The 16412-nt window shown below is 42.5% G+C and overlaps 1 protein-coding gene across 1 annotated transcript; it reads right to left on the reverse strand.

Moving 5' to 3' along the window:
* Positions 1 to 664: 664 nt before the first annotated feature.
* On the reverse strand, positions 665 to 16290 carry LOC108431808 (NDUFA4 mitochondrial complex associated like 2). The gene is made up of 4 exons (XM_017705179.2): positions 16045 to 16290; positions 6740 to 6825; positions 4519 to 4579; positions 665 to 2237 (listed from the first exon to the last, which is right to left on the reverse strand). Exons 1-4 carry the CDS (start codon positions 16084 to 16086, stop codon positions 2181 to 2183), a joined length of 246 nt encoding a protein of 81 aa, XP_017560668.1. The 5' UTR covers positions 16087 to 16290; the 3' UTR covers positions 665 to 2180.
* Positions 16291 to 16412: the final 122 nt, after the last annotated feature.

A 16412-nucleotide genomic window follows, 5' to 3' on the forward strand; every position in this document is an offset into this window, starting at 1 on the left:
GTTCTCTGCAGTGGGTTTGGCGGTGGCCAGAATGGCACTTCTCTGACTGCATTGTGCCAAATGTAAAGTTTGGTGGAGGGGGGATTATGGTGTGGGGTTGTTTTTTGGGCTCGGCCCCTTAGTTCCAGTGAAAGAAACTCTTAATGCTTCAGCAGGCCAAGAGATTTTGAACAATTTCATGCTCCCAACTTTGTGGGATGGCCCCTTCCTGTTCTATCATGACTGTGCACCTGTGCACAAAGCGAACTCCATAAAGACATGGATGAGCAAGTTTGGTGTGGAAGAACTTGACTGGCCTGTGCAGAGTCCTGACCTCAACCCGATATAACAACTTTGGGGTGAATTAGAGCAGAGACTGTGAGCCAGGCCTTCTTGTCTAACTTCAGTGTTTGACCTTACAAATGTGCTTCTGGAAGAATGGTCAAAAATTCCCATAAACACAGTCCTAAACCTTGTCGAAAGCCTTCCCAGAAGAGTTGAAGCTGTTATAGCTGCAAAGGATGAACCAACATCATATTAAACCCTATGGATTAAGAATAGCATGTCACTCAGTTTCATATGCGTGTGAAGGCAGACGAGCGAATACTTTTGACTATATAGTGTATGTAAGTGATTGGCTGATTGGCTGCCCTATATTATGCCTCATTCAAATAGCAGTTTAGGCTGAAACACTCCTTGTAATGTCAGCATTAATGGGCAGAGCTAAACCGCTGTAGGCTGAATAGGTTGATTTATGTAAATGCATTCGTGTTTGTGACATCATAAACATAGTGAATTCAATACGTTATACTGTTTTTGCAGCTTAGTTTCCATATTTCCAGTGGCCCACTTTAAATTGAGGTTCCTGGCTGAGACAGTCAGGTTTTAATTTGTTATCTACTTTTACTTAATGGAGTCCATGATACCATGTATCTGACCAAGCTGTCTTGGGCCTTTAGAAGAAAAACAGCCCAACAACATCATAGATTCATCACCATGATTCACAGTGGGGATGAGGTACTTTTTTGCATGGCTTTTTTGCATGGCCACCTCCAGTATTTGTTGACAAAAAGCTATATTTTTTACACAGTCCTATTAGTGTCCGAGTAAAGTTTGGCAAACTGTAGGTGCTTGAGTTTTGAGGGATCTGGCAACACTCCTAAACAACTTCTGGTTATGTAAGTAACCATAAGTTACCTACACCACCATAACAAATGTAGGTGGCATCTGTTTATACTTAAATATTTACTACATCATAAGATTTGGGATTTTCTTTCAAATCAATGCACTTCAAATATAGGTTAGATTTTTGTTCATATTTTGATGAAAGATAAAATGGTTTTGCTCACATTTACCAGGTGTGTCAATATTTGTGGAGGGTACTGTAAGAAGAGCCAAAGGCAAATCGATGAAATAACAGGAGGTTCTACAACAGGAGAGCAAAAAATGATTTAAAAATACAGTTAAAGTGGAACTCATATGATGTCCCATTCACTTAAATAGTACTAAAAGCATTCATGTTTGAGTGAGAGGAGAAAATCAAGGTCCACTCCTGCTTCAGATCCTAAAAAAAGTCACATTTCTGTTCATCTTTCCACTGTGAGAAGTACTGTGCTGGATGCAAAAAGCCAAAATAACAAAAACGGTCATCGTCCAATTACTTACAGACTACTGTGTATAATTTAGTTTAATACTCTTCACCTTTGTGCTACAGTTTTTTGTGATATCTTTAGTCAAATTCATTATTATTGGCCATTCTTACATACCTTAAGCATGCTTTGTGTTGTTGTTGGTAGGTAGGTCTTTGTTTATGGTTGTTTACAATGGTAAACAGCACTTCATCATAGCGCGCAGTAACGTTGTTATGCACTTCTCGTTTTTGGATTATATATGACCTGCTGCAAACTTCTAAGTACAGAAAATTGTCTATTTGTTCTTTGAAAAATATCCTCCAGCTATAATTTTATACATGCTTTCTCTAAGTGTGTCTGGCATGTTGAATATGTTTCTGCTGTTGTGGAAATATTACTTTAATATTCTGTATTCTGCTCTCTGTAAGACTGGATATAGATTGGAGAGGCTTGCAGTCGCAGTTGTCTTAAGGAAGGGATTCAGGAAGACGGGGATTTGAGATGGTAAGTGATAACACAGAAGATGTGTGTGTGTGTTTGTATGTGCCCCCAGAGTCACAGAGAGGACCTTTAAAAGTCAGGCCCTTCCTTCTTCAGCTTTTCGTAGTCTGTAGTGACGGCCACCAACTGTGAAGAGACGGAGAAAGGGAATACATTTAAATCTGCTTAGCTTAAATTAAGACCGTCAAGGCTGCTGGTGGTGAAACAAACACACATCCTCAAAACATGTGCATGCACATACATTGTCTGTCTGCCCACCTCAACCCCCAAGACACCTAGCATGAAATCTTCCGCTGCATCACACTTTGCATGTTGAAGCTATGGCTTCCACACATCCCCCACCCCACCTCCCACCCCTCCGGCCACACACACACACACATTTTTCTGACAGCATTGATTATTTTCCTCTTGCATATTTTCATTGATCTCTCAGCTGCCCTAAAACACACACTGAATTGTTAAGACGGCAGTGGAATAAGGATTCTTGACCTTTGACTGCGGTTGAGAATTAAACATGCTGTGTTGTGACCTTTTTATGTGCTGTGGCCTATATGTTGCCCCTAAACCCACCAACCACCCCCCCCAACCCCCAAACACATGCATCTCTTCCTGTTATTTCATTCGCTGTCTGCATTTATTTATTTATTTATTTTTTGTCAGGGTGTTGGCACGTTCTGTTACTCCAAATGGGAACAAAATGTTCACCTGCTGCATCCTGAATTATTCCCTCTGAAGAGTCATTAACGAGCACCTTCTAGCAGCCCATTTTCAGCACCGCACCACAGACAGGCTTCCAGACAGGAGATTCTAACCACGGCTAGTGCAGCTAGGCCTACCGTTTTACAGGCTGATGCATTTTTCTGTTTAACTGTTCTAGAGTGCCAGTTGACATTTCTGTGATGCACTGCTTTGGAGTTTGTTGTTTTGTTTTTGGCCAGTTTTCTTCCCAGTGCAATTCCACCCACTCGGTAGATCTTGCCATCACACAATGCTGCTAAGCTGGGAGAATGAGGGCTAGCACATTTGTAAAGATGAACCTTTTCAAACTGCTGGTAATGCAGCTTTATTGGTGAGCTCAACACACTGCCAATTCATTGTCAGCTAACAGCCACCCACATTAGCTCACATGGGGGGAGATACAGGGCCCTCAGAGTGAGGAACATGCCTCGTGCGCCTGGAACCTCTGTTTGTGTGTTCTTTGGGTACCTCTCTTTTGCTTAGACATCTCTTTAGCAGCCTTTGTGTATATAATTAGATCATAAGATGTGCCTGTATGACTTTTAAATGCCACCCAATACCATGACAGAGTGCAGGGTGGTGTTTTCTACCCATCTCCAAAGCCAAAACCTTAAAATTGACTTGGATGTGGTAAACCTGTGTGGTTTCCAAAGATGCCTGTCTTTTCTAAATTGGGTAAATTAATTTTCAGAACCTCCGTAGTTGGTGAGATGAGTTTGACTGAATAATAAGCAGTGTGTTCATGCTGTTCAGATTGATTGACTAAGACCAACTTTAGTAAGCTGCTGGTTTAACCACGTTACCTGTGTGTTAAGATAGCTTCATTAAAGAGTTCAGCAGCATTTGGAAAAATTTCTAAAAATATCCAGGCATTTCCATCAGTGGCTATGTCTTCCTGAACCTCCAGCACAGCATTGCATTCTGAGATGCAGTTTGTCATAAAGATATCTCTGGCTGCATCTGGAATATTTCACTAGAGCATCTTTGGCACAGTGGAAAATGTTGTGTTGGTCACATACTGCATTCTACCTGCTACTTTTGGGTGTAATCAGGGAGTGAGCAGTGTGTAGTCAGCTATTTTGAACACAGCTGGATTGGAAATGTGTAAAGTTCATGGCATCAGATCTTTAAAAGTTATTCAAGAGTTTTCTTTGAGGTTTGTAAGATATTCTTGCATATTTGTCAGCACAAAGAACAAAGCACATTTTGCTGTCATACCACTTTGAAAAATCATACTTCCCTGCAGCAAAACAACAGTGTGTGGTTGATTATTTTGCATGTCAGTTGACGGCCCATTTCTGTAAAATGGGCAGTTCTTCAAGATGTTAAATAACAAACGCACTAGACTCTCTGATGAGAGAGAAAAGCCTGGCTTGCAAGACTTTGTGCTTTGGGGCTTTTGTTTGTTTGTTTTTTGCAGTCTTTTAATTTGTATTACTTTTACCTAGAATATTACCTATTAGCTCAGGCACACATGCTGCAGTGAGACTTAAGGAGTACATTCCTGTCATGCAATGCTTTGGTTGGGTTCTTTTGCTTTTTTTTTTGTCTAGATGAATGCATTTCACTGTAAATATTATGGTGGCTGAACCAGGAACAGAAAGGATGACAGTTGTGTCGCCGCTGTCAGGCTGAAACTGATCTGAGCGCAGTCAGCAGGCACTTTTACCTTGTACTGATAGGTGGGACTGAGCTTGTTCCACGGCTCTGGGTTATTCTTCCTGTCCCAGCTGACAGAATGAGGATAAGGCCAGGCCCGAGAGAGAGAGAGAGAGAGAGAGAGAGAGAGAGAGAGAGAGAGAGAGAGGAGGAGTGGAGAGCAGAGAAGAGGAGTTAGGGAGGGAGCAAGAGAGAGTCAGAGAGTGGGTCAATAGGGGTGAAAAAGGGAAAAAATGGAGGACAGTTGGAATGAGGGGAAGAGAGAAAAGAGAATGCAGGAGGCAGGATAGGGATGAGTAAAACAGGAATGAGAGAAGGGGAGAGAGGGGGAGATCAGAGAGAGTGGTAAGTAATTATCAGTGGAGTTGAAGGAGGGCAGCATTTTGGCAGAGTGCCACTCATCATTAAACAAAGTTTGTTTCTCTCACACACACACAGACAGAGAGAGAGAGAGAGAAAGAGAAAGAGAGAGAGCACTCCGCAGTAACAGAGCAGCAGGCCTGAATGCCCCGTTGCACTTACACGTGCACAGGAAACAAAAGAGTAACTGGAAGTATACAATAAACAAAGCATGCATGCAAGCATGAGGCTGCATCAGATCTGAGATGTATGGGATCCAAATCTCAGACTTATAGCCTTTTATTTAACTGATATTCAGCTACCACCTCAGCTTACCAGATAAATTACAGCTGTCAGAGATATCAATGACTAAGCCAACCCTTAAATTAATACCTCATTTCACCAACAACACAAGGTATCCCTTCCTCTATAGCATTAATTTCTTATATAAACAAATATATAAAATGATGATTGTTGTTGTTAGGGCTGTATAACTCTGACTTCACAATAGTATGATTTAGATATGATTCTTCAACCCTTGTGTGGTATTGATGTTTTTGTTATTCAGTGGTCTGGTGGGCCCACTGCAGTACTGTCTTTTTTTTTTTTTTATCGATAGATTCATAACAATTTATATAAAAATACCACAAATTTAAAATATCACAAGTGGCCAGTGAAGGGTTCTCCTTTAGCAGCTGTAGCCAGTCAGCAACTTGTCCATGTTGTCTCATACCCACACATGCATATACAAACACATACACATACACACACACACACACACACACACCTATATATAAACACATACAAACACATACACACACACTAACAGCAGGCCATGTAGGCCATGAACAGTCAGCAACATGTCCATGTTGTCTCATACCCACATATGCATATACAAACACATACACACACACACACACACAGACACACACACACACACACACGTATATATAAACACATACAAACACATACACACACACACTAACAGCAGGCCATGGACAGTCAGCAACATGTCCATGTTGTCTCATACCCACACATGCATATACAAACACATACACACACACACACACATATATATACAAACACATACACATACACACACACACACACACACACACACCTATATATAAACACATGCAAACACATATACAAACACATACACACACACTAACAGCAGGCCATGTAGGATAAGAACAGAGTGAAAGACACAGCACATCCAACACTTTTACTATCCATGGGTTTAAGCCAAACACCACATGTAATATGAATGTGTAGGGCATGAACAGTGTGAAGTTATTGAAAATGTTTTATTTTATCTGTTCTTCACAGAAGAATTTTTTCTTTTGGTAAACAATGAAAATGGGTCTCACAGACCTGAACAGCACACAAGGGTTAAGAAATTACTTGCAGATGGATGCTAATGATGATGCTAATACTCTGTACGTTTCAAGTAATTACTAGGTACCTCTAAAAATGAGATTTTCAATTGTGAACCAAACTCTAGATAATTCCATAACAACTAAGAAGGCTCTGTAGCATCAAGAATTCACAAATTAAAAATAAATTATATATCCAGAATACATTTTAAATGTGCTGACCAAATCTCATTGAACAAATAGCTGCTCATAGTGAATTTGTGGCAAAAAAGATATTTTCCCAATGTTAAATTTAGCAAATAAACAGTAATTGCGCACTAAAATATGCAGATATGTGTTCTCTGACATGTGTTAATGGAATAGTAATTTGACCAGGGGTGCCCAAAATTTAGCATACGACTCTATAAGTGCTAGATTTCCAGTTACTACAAACATCAGGTCATCAGCAATGACATCCAAAACAGTGGCAAGAACAGTTCAGTTAGTTGTGGTAGTGATTTATAAGAAGACACACACCTGACATGAGGTCCTTGTGCCAGCCGGATCAGGTAGAGAGATGCTCCACCCATACCCAGAATCATAAAGAAAAACTGAGGGATAAGCTGTTAAAACAAAAAAGATTTTCAACATAATGAGAGCGCTGAACTGAAAATCTTCTCTAATTATACAGGTTCGTTGAACAATGCAAGTAGTGTTCGCCAAATAATGGAACAGCAGATGATAGTGTAGCATCAACCCTGAATCTGTGGAATAGCAAGGCAAAACATGCTAACATGACTTTTGAACAGAAGGTAGTAGCCATCAATTAGCATGAGGTCATTGGTTTAATGCTAAGTGGAATTTTAGTTTTATTAACTGTTAGCAACATTAGTATTTTGGACTGATTTATTCCATAAATCCACGTTTGCACCAGCATTCACCTGGTGTTCATTTTGTGGTGACATATAAAAGACATGAAACTCTTGAGTTAGCAGACTGTAAAAGATTGTGGTCAGTTGTACATACAGACTAGTGGAATATCAGAAACAAGGAAAAATGTGCAAGACAGGACTAGTCCAAAGATATGACATATTTTCCCAGGTAATGCTTCCCACAGAAAGAGACAGGCAGACACTTTGACACATTGAAACTCAGTTAAAAAACAGAGCAATGGCCCATTATGCAGTCTCAGCTGGACACAGTTAGCTGTGCAATGCTAGCATTTATAATAGGGTTTCTATTCTGAAAACTTTTTTTCTTAAACTACTATTCATAGTACAACAATAGATTGGGTGAAAATGATAGAAGTCAAATAAGCGCAAACTTTCTTTCATATCAGAGGGGAGAGAAATTTGGGCTGATAAGTTGTTTACTTTTGTCGGTCTGGGTGGGTTTTTCTGTTCTAGATCCTTTTTTGAAGACTAGTCCAGCTTCCCTCTGGAAATGGAGGTGATGTTTTATTTTGAGTGGACCTTTTTAGATGACAAATACTCAATGGACTCTCAGTAACATGTCATGGATTAGGATTAGGTTTTGGGTTGAAGTTAAGTTTAGTGTTAGGATTAGGGCCAGGGTTAGGTTTTGCATAATGGAAGTAGCAGTTTAACAATACATCTACTTAATGTTAGTAATGCATCAATGGAACATCTACAAGATATTTACTTCAGTGTATTCAGATGCTTCCCTACTGCTGCTTCACTGATGTTGTTGATGTGTTACTGATAATCTGTTAAGAGATTATTAATAATCTACAAAGGACTACTCCAAATAATGCATTATCGAAACTGATCCAAATGTTTGCCCAGGCCTGGTCCTGGTGATCTGCCACCCTAGAGAGTTTGGATTCAACACACCTGGCTCTAATACTCTGATATACCCCTGAAGGCCTTCATTACCTGGATTAGGTATGTTGGAGCTAAACTCTGCAAGGTGGCAAATTTCCAGCACCTACTTCTGTCTCGGATAGATGAAAGCGTTAAGTACTGTATATCTGATGTGGATGACTTTGGTGATCTATCAGGTCTTGCATGGTTATTAGGAGACCCATTTTCTCATTATATTATTAATAACAATAATAGAATAAAACTCATATAAACACCTATAAACTTGCCTTTCCTCTTCTTTATGCAAGGGAATATCTAATCTCCTCAGAAACATCTCCTGAAAAATAAATAACTTGAACTGAATGGCCAACTTGACTAGACATTAAACATACTAAGGGTGGTATTTTGCATAGAACTGTATGCAGTACAATATTCAAATAATAACCATAGCTACTCTTGCTCTCCTTATTACTTGTATCCATATATTGCCTTGTGTTTCCATTATATTGTCTACCTCCAGTGTATAAATAAACACACACACTGGTGTGGTTGTTTTTCCTCCCTGTCTCTCCCTGATTCATATGTATAAGAGAGAGACAGTGTGGGGCATGTGTCAAGCTGGGTTGAGCGGGCAAGGACGCAGCAAATAGAGAGACGTCTGTGTGTGTGTGTGTATGTGTATGCTTGCACCCGCTGCCTGTCAGTCTGAGTGACAGGATCACAGACATTCTTCAGGGGGACCAGTGAGTGGGTGTCTATCTGTCTGTGGGTGTACATCTGTGCAGTTGATGACAGGGATTAGAATATAAATATGTAGTAAGGGTAAATGGGAAAAATCAGTTCAGATGCTGAAATAGACCTTTTTTTCCCCGAATGCAGGAAATAACTGAATGTAAAAAAGAGGACAAGAGAGAGAGAGAGTGAGAAGGCAGGAGAGAGAGAGAGAGAGAGAGAGAGAGAGACTTAGCCCTGAGCTGTCAAAACTTTACGTCCTATAGCAGACATTTACATAATCCCCAAAGGGGCTTTCAGGGAGATATTCACATTAGCTTATCAAGTATGTTCAAAATGGCCTTAAATGGCTGTAGCATGTTGCGCTTGTGGACTTAAGTCGCTCTCATCCTCTCTAAGGTCAGAACAGTGATGGACACGTCATAGTCCTCATCGTTTAATATGGTTGATTTCGTACCATGAGCTGAGGTGGGTTGTCCGAGTATTTCATAATGTTGTTTGAGATAACAGCTGCTGCACTTTTGTCTAGGCTGCTGGCTGCTTGGGGGTCCAAGAATGGAACCCCTCACTGGGTAACTGTCACTCGCACAGACCCACCGGAGGGTCAAAGAGGCTAATCCTCATGGTTATTAATACTGAGGAGAAAAAGTTTGTTTTACTGTCTAGCTGCTGTTCACATGACTGGCCATGTACCTTGTCACAACATTAGGGGAAAACGTTTTGAAGAAGGTTTGGAAACAAATCAATCAATCAATCAATCATCAGTCCATCAATCAATAGAACCTGAATTATTTACAAAGGGCAGTTGGTGGCAGGCAGGCATGGCCCACGCCAGTAGCCACCATAAAACACTGAGCTTTCAAATGAAGCCTAGTTGAATAGGCCTACATTATGTATTTATTCCTTTGTTTATTTTATTATTTCACTGAATAGCTTAAATTGAGCTGACTTTACCTCTCCTTGGATCACCACCTAGGAGTTATGTTGTAAGGGGCGAAAGCTCCTGGTAGGGTCTCCCAAGGCAAACAGGTCCTAGGTGATGGGCCAGACAAAGGGTGATCCAAAAACCCCACATGAACAACAACAACAAGACCCAGCTTCCCTCACCCAGGTTAGGGTTACCTGGGTCTCACCCTGGAGCCAGGCCTGGGGGAGGGGCTCCTCGGTGAGTGCCTGGTGGCCGGGCTCAGCCCAAAAGAGCTACATGGGACCACTCTCCCACGGACCCACCACCCATGGGAGAGGCGCTTATGGGGGTCTTGTGCATTGTGGATCGGGTGGTGGCCGAAGGCGGGGGCTTTGGTGTTTTCCAATCCTCGGCTACTGAAACTGGCTCTTGGAACATGGAATGTTACCTCTCCATCAGGGAAGGAGCCCAAGCTAGTGTATGAGGCTGAGAGATACCAACTAGATATAGTTGGGCTCACCTCAGCACATGGCAGGGGCTCTGGAACAGACTCTCTTGAGAGGGGTTGGACCTTATTCCATTCTGCTGTTGTCCAGGGTGAGAGGCATTGTGCAGGAGTAGGCTTACTCATAGCTGCCCGGCTCAGCGCCTGTACGTTGGGGTTTTCACTGGTGGATGAGAGGGTTATTTCCCTGTGCCTTTGGGTTGGGGAACGGGCTCTGACTGTTGTCTGTGCTTATGCACCGAAGGCAGTTCAGAGTATCTGGCCTTCTTGTAGACCCTGGAGGGGGTACTGGAAAGTGTTCCCTGCGGGGACTCCATTGTCTTGCTGGGTGACTTCAACGGTCACGTGGGCAATGACAGTGAGACCTGGAAGGGCGTGATTGGGAGGAACAGCCTCTCCGATCTGAACCCGAGTGGTGTTTTGTTATTGGAGTTCTGTGCTTACCACAGGCTGTTCATAACAAACACTATGTTCGAACACAAAGGTGTGCATAAGTGCACATGGCATCTTAGGTCGCAGTTCATTGATTGACTTCATAGTTGTGTCATCGGATTTGCGACTGTGTGGTGTTTTGGACACCTGGGTGAAGAGAGGAGCAGAGCTGTCAACCGATGTCAGTTGGATCAGATGGTGGGGGAAAATACCAGACAGACCTGGCTGACCCAAACGAGTTGTGAGGGTTTGTTGGGTATGTCTGGCAGAGGAACCTACCAGAAAGATCTTCAACTCCCACATCCGACAAAGCTTCGACCGCATACAGAGGGAGGCCGGTGACATAGAGTCCGAGTGGGCCCTGTTCCATGCCTCCATTGTCGATGCAGCCGATCGGAGCTGTGGCCACAAAGTCGTAGGTGCCTGTCGTGGCGGCAATCCCCGAACCCGTTGGTGGACATCTCAGGTAATAGAAGCCGTCAAGCTGAAGAAAGAGTCCTATTGGGCCTGGTTGGCTTGTGGGACTCTGGAGGCAAAAGATGGGTACTGAAGGGCCAAGCGGATCGCAGCATTGGCGGTGGCTGAGGCAAAAACTCTGGTGTGGGAGGAGTTTGGTGAGGCCATGGAGAAAGACTATCGACAGGTACCGAGAAGGTTCTGGCCAACCATCAGGCGCCTCAGGCGAGAAAAAGCGGTTCCCAACCAACACTGTATACAGTGCGGCTGGGGGGCTGCTGATTTCGACTGGGGATGTCATTGGACGGTGGAAGGAATACTTCAAGGATCTTCTCAATCCCACCAATGATCCTTCCCTAGAGGAGGCAGAGCTTGGAGATCCGAGTGAGGGTCCGTCCATCACTCGGGCTGAGGTAACCAAGGTGGTTGGAAAACTCCTTGGTGGCAGAGCACCAGGGGTGGATGAGATCCGGCCAGAATTCCTGAGGGCTCTGGATGTTGTAGGGCTGTCCTGGCTGACACACCTCTGCAACATCGTGTGGACATATAGGGCGGTCCCACTGGAATGGCAGACTGAAGTGGTTGTCCCACATTTTAAGAAAGTGGACCGGAGGGCGTGTTCCAACTACTGGGGGCTCACACTTCTCAGCCTACCTGGTAAGGTCTATGCAGGGGTACTGGAGAAGAGAGTCTGACCGATAGTTAAATCTCAGATACAAGAGGAACAATGCGGGTTTTGCCCAGGTCGTGGAACACTGGACCAGATTTTTACCCTCACCAGGGTCCTGGAGGATGTGTGGGAGTTTACCCAACCAGTTTACATGTGTTTTGTGGATTTGGAGAAGGCATTCGACAACGTCCCTCGGGGGATCCTGTGGGGAGTGCTGCAGGAGTACGGGGTGAGGGGCTCGTTGTTACGGGCCATTCAGTCCCTGTACAAACAGAGCAGGAGCTTGGTTTATATAGCCGGCAGTAAGTCGGACTGGTTTCCAGTCAGGGTTGGACTCAGCCAGGGCTGTCCGTTGTCACCGATTCTGTTCACAACTTTTATGGACAGAATTTCTCAGAACAGCCAAGTGGCAGAGGGCGTCCAGTATGGTGGCCTCCGGATTTCACGTCTGCTTTCTGCAGATGATGTGGTCCTGTTAGCGCCATCAGGCCAGGACGGCTGGGATGAAAATCAGCACCTCTAAATCTGAGACCATAGTCCTCAGTCGGAAAAGGGTGGAATCCAGGTAGGAAGTGAATTCTTACCCCAAGTGGAGGAGTTTAAATATTTTGGGATTTTGTTCACGAGTGAAGGAAGGATGGAGCAAGAGGTTGACAGGAGGATTGGCGCGGCGTCTGCAGTAATGCAGACCCTAAACCGGTCCGTCATGGTGAAGAGAGAGCTGAGCCAGAAAGCAAAGCTGTCAATTTACCGCTCAATCTATGTTCCGACTCTTACCTATGGTCATGAGCTTTGGGTAGTGACCGAAAGAATGAGATCGCAGATACAAGTGGCCGAAATGGGCTTTCTCCGCAGGGTCACCAGGCTCTCCCTTAGAGATAGGGTGAGAAGCTCGGCGCTTCGGGAGAGGCTCGGAGTAGAGCCGCTGCTCCTCCACGTTGAGAGAAGCCAGTTGAGGTGGTTCAGTATCTGGTAAGGATGGCCTCTGGATGCCTCCCTAGGGAGGTGTTCCAGACATGTCCGATGGGGAGGAGACCCCGGGGAAGACCCAGGACATGTTGGAGGGATTATATCTATCGACTGTCTTGGGAATGCCTCGGCATCCCTCCAGAAGAGCTGGAGGAGGTGACGGAGGAGAGGGAGGCTTGGGCCTCTTTGCCTAGGCTGCTGCCCCCCCGACCCGGATTTGGATAAGCGGTGGAGGATGGATGGATGCATGGATGGATAGAGCTGATTTAAAAAAATGTGTAAAGACACTGTGGGATTCTGGTCTGTGTGTATAATTGCTTAATAGTTTGACACAGTATGTTTCTTGGTACACTCTGCATTCTACCATTGTTCTAACACTGGTTTATCACACTGGCAAGTCATCATGCCACCAAGAGAGCTTTCTCCCGTCTTAAAAATGTATCACTCAAGATTAACAACATTTGTATAGTAGTGTAATAAAACATAGTAAACCTGTGGGAAGCTGTAAATAAAAATTGAGAATTATTAGATGTGTCTGGAATGATTAATGTAGTCACAAAAGATTCTGGTATGTCTGCGAAAACTGTATAGTATTGAGAATGAATTCATTACATTTCAATCGATCAAATCTTTAAGGCAGATAATTTGATGTAAACAAAAATCATGTAGGTACATTAATACAGTATATTATTCAGCCATAAATAACTTCTTGTTAAGTAAAGCCACGCCATGTAAGATTTGAGGATTTGGAGACCTCTGTGGTGAAAACGTGTAATTGCATGCAATGTGCAGAAGAACATTTTATAATGTGGATTGTGTTTCAGACTTCTTCCCCAAGCAGATGAGTGTGATGATTGTGAAAAAGAACATTTAAAGATAACTTGGTGAAGGGTGTGTCGTCTGAGGTGAGTCAATGATCTACTATTGTCATCACATCTTCATCAGTATAATGTTGACTTTATATTTGGGACATAAATGTCGAGCCAGACCTTCTTGTTGAGTTTGAGCGTGTGACATTAATACATAAAGATGTATGACATAATCAGAAAAACTCCCACGAAATCACACTTAATCTCTGACTTCTAAATTACTATTTTAGGCTTACAGGATGACTTACAGCAACATACACACTATATGGTACACACAGTAGGTTCATATTGTATGAGTTGCAATGTGGAGTAAAGCTGCACTACTTTTGAACAGTAGCTTGTGTAGTTAGTGGTGTGCAAGATGAACACTGTATGTATGTGTTATGTGTAAACACAATTATTTTGTCTGTCTTTTTCTCCCTGTCTCTGGTGTACCTGCTTGCTACCATCAGTCACCTGAGGAGGACCTCACTAATGAGAGGCTGGATGGTTATCAGGGGAGGAGGTGGGGGGGCTACCACAGGTGTACTGTGTTTTAACTTGTTTGTTAGCTGTTTGTGTTTTAAATCTCCACTTTGCATGGCCACACCTCTTAAGCTGCTCATGGCAGGCACCACAGTGTTTTATCAAAACTTCCTTCATCTTACTTTACAATAGCTTGTCACTTGAGTTGGGGAGTACTTTGGTTTTGGTATTTTACCTGCACACTTTTAACTTTTTGGTGCATTTTGGCAGCACACTCACAACTCAGTTTACAAAAGCTGCTTGATCATTTATACCACCTGGGGTTTCAGACAGGTAAGAGGTTCTGCATCACGTAGACGTCTACTCTGACTGGTTCACTAGGCCAGGGCCCAGGCACTGTCCCATGTATTTTTGATTATTGGCCAGGGGAGTATAGAGTAGTTAGCTTTCATTTCATTTTGTTAGTGTAGTGAAGTACGTTTTGTTTCAAGGTAGGTAAGTGTGGTTGTTTTTTTCCACAGTTTGATTTTCCCAGAGGTATTACATATAATAGCACAGAGTTTTATTATCCTGGTTTTAATAAAAATTGCTTTGAAAGCTCTTTTGCTTTTTTTTTTCTCTGGCTTTTTATCCCTTCAGTGTTTTCAATATTCAGTATTTTAATGCCACAGATCCCACAGTGCTCTAGAAAGAATGTCATAACAGTACGTATGTTGTGTACATATTTAGTAGTTTGTTTGGACTGTTTTCATGACAATCTCACTGTCAAGTGGTGGAAAGTGTCACTTTCATTTCTTTTTTTTTCTTGTTCACTTTAATTTATGAAGAATTCAACATCTGTGCAGTTCTCATGTTCTGTCCAAGGAGAAGAGAGACGGAGAGAGAAAGGAGTGACTGACTCTTAATCTGTCTGTGTGCATTCACAGCATCTGGTGGTACATCTGCTCCTGACCTGAAACTACTCTTAAGCAGAACAGGCCTGGTTTATTTATTTATTTGCTCAGTTATTTATTTCATTCTTACAGGGGCTTCTACTGAAATGATGCTTCGCTTCCGCCTCGAGAGGATTAAGCAGAAATTTTTAATAGTTAGGTTAAAATTCTGATTAAATATGTTTCAGACCCACTCTGTGTTCTCACACTGGACTAGTGTTGGCTGTACAGCTCTCGCTTCAGCTAACTGCTGCGGATGTAGATGCAGTCATGCTAACATGAATGAGGCTGACTGCTGTAGGCTGTCTGACTGTGGATGCGGTCTGATGCAGTGCGCTTGGTGCTTCACTTTGATTATATAACCCTGTCACTTTTGGCTGCTTTTGGTAGCCTGCCAACAAAAATATAGGTCACCGCAAACTGATTTTCAGAAACGTGGCAGATGTTCAACGAATAAGAATTAAGGACATTTTTTTGTGCTGTTGCAACTTTTTGTGAGAAATTATTTGAACAAACAAGCTTGAAAATACTGGAGCATTTGCAAGCATTTGCAGTTAACTAATTAAATGCATATCTGTTCCAGTTGAAGTGCTCCTCTTAGACAGATAGTAAAAATTAAGCATGAAACATAAAAGCCTTTGCGTTCATTGTGGCATCCTTTGTTAATATATTGTTGCTGACTGAATATAATCTTATCTCCAAAATAGTATGTTTACAAGAGAAGACAAGAATATGTGAACTGATATTGTTTCTTGATGTAAAAAGATTTTTTTTCAGGTGATTCTGGACCGTCTCTGTTAGTCCAGTTTGAAATTTTCACACGATGTAAAGGGCAGCAGATGTTTTGATTATGTAAAAATACAGATACAGGCAGACAAGGCTTTGTTCTGAAAGCAATGACACATTTTATACTAAATCTTTGTTCTAGAGTTACTAATCACTATATATGATTCCAAAATGAAGTCCTATCATTTCCTGAAGAATCATCAACCAAAGATGATGCAAAGGCTTCGGTAATAAACTATATCATTAATCTGATGTTCAAGCTCTTGACGGATTCATAATAATGAAATTCCACTTACTCCTGGATGCTTCTTTGCGTGCCGGTACATTGTTTTCAGCATGATGAGCTGAGGCTTGCAAAACCAAATAAACTGAAACCAAATGAAGACCAAAACAGACCTTTAAAATGCACCAGAATGAAGTGGTGTGGCCATGAAATGTCGAAGTTGACCAACCGCACTGTTGTCTCCTCTCCAGAATAGACAGAGAGAGAGGGAACTTGTTGCTTGTCCTTCATGTCTCAAAAAGGGGGTCAGTGCATGTGAGTGAGGGGAGGGGGCAGTTATCTAATCATTATAATCGCAGCTGGCATCCTCAGCCTGACCTCTTCGTCTGTAGATTTCCTCTGTAACTCTGCTAGCTCTGCCATGCATTTACATTTGTCCTC

This window comes from Pygocentrus nattereri, chromosome 26, assembly GCF_015220715.1.
Source record: "Pygocentrus nattereri isolate fPygNat1 chromosome 26, fPygNat1.pri, whole genome shotgun sequence".
Lineage (NCBI taxonomy): Eukaryota > Metazoa > Chordata > Actinopteri > Characiformes > Serrasalmidae > Pygocentrus > Pygocentrus nattereri.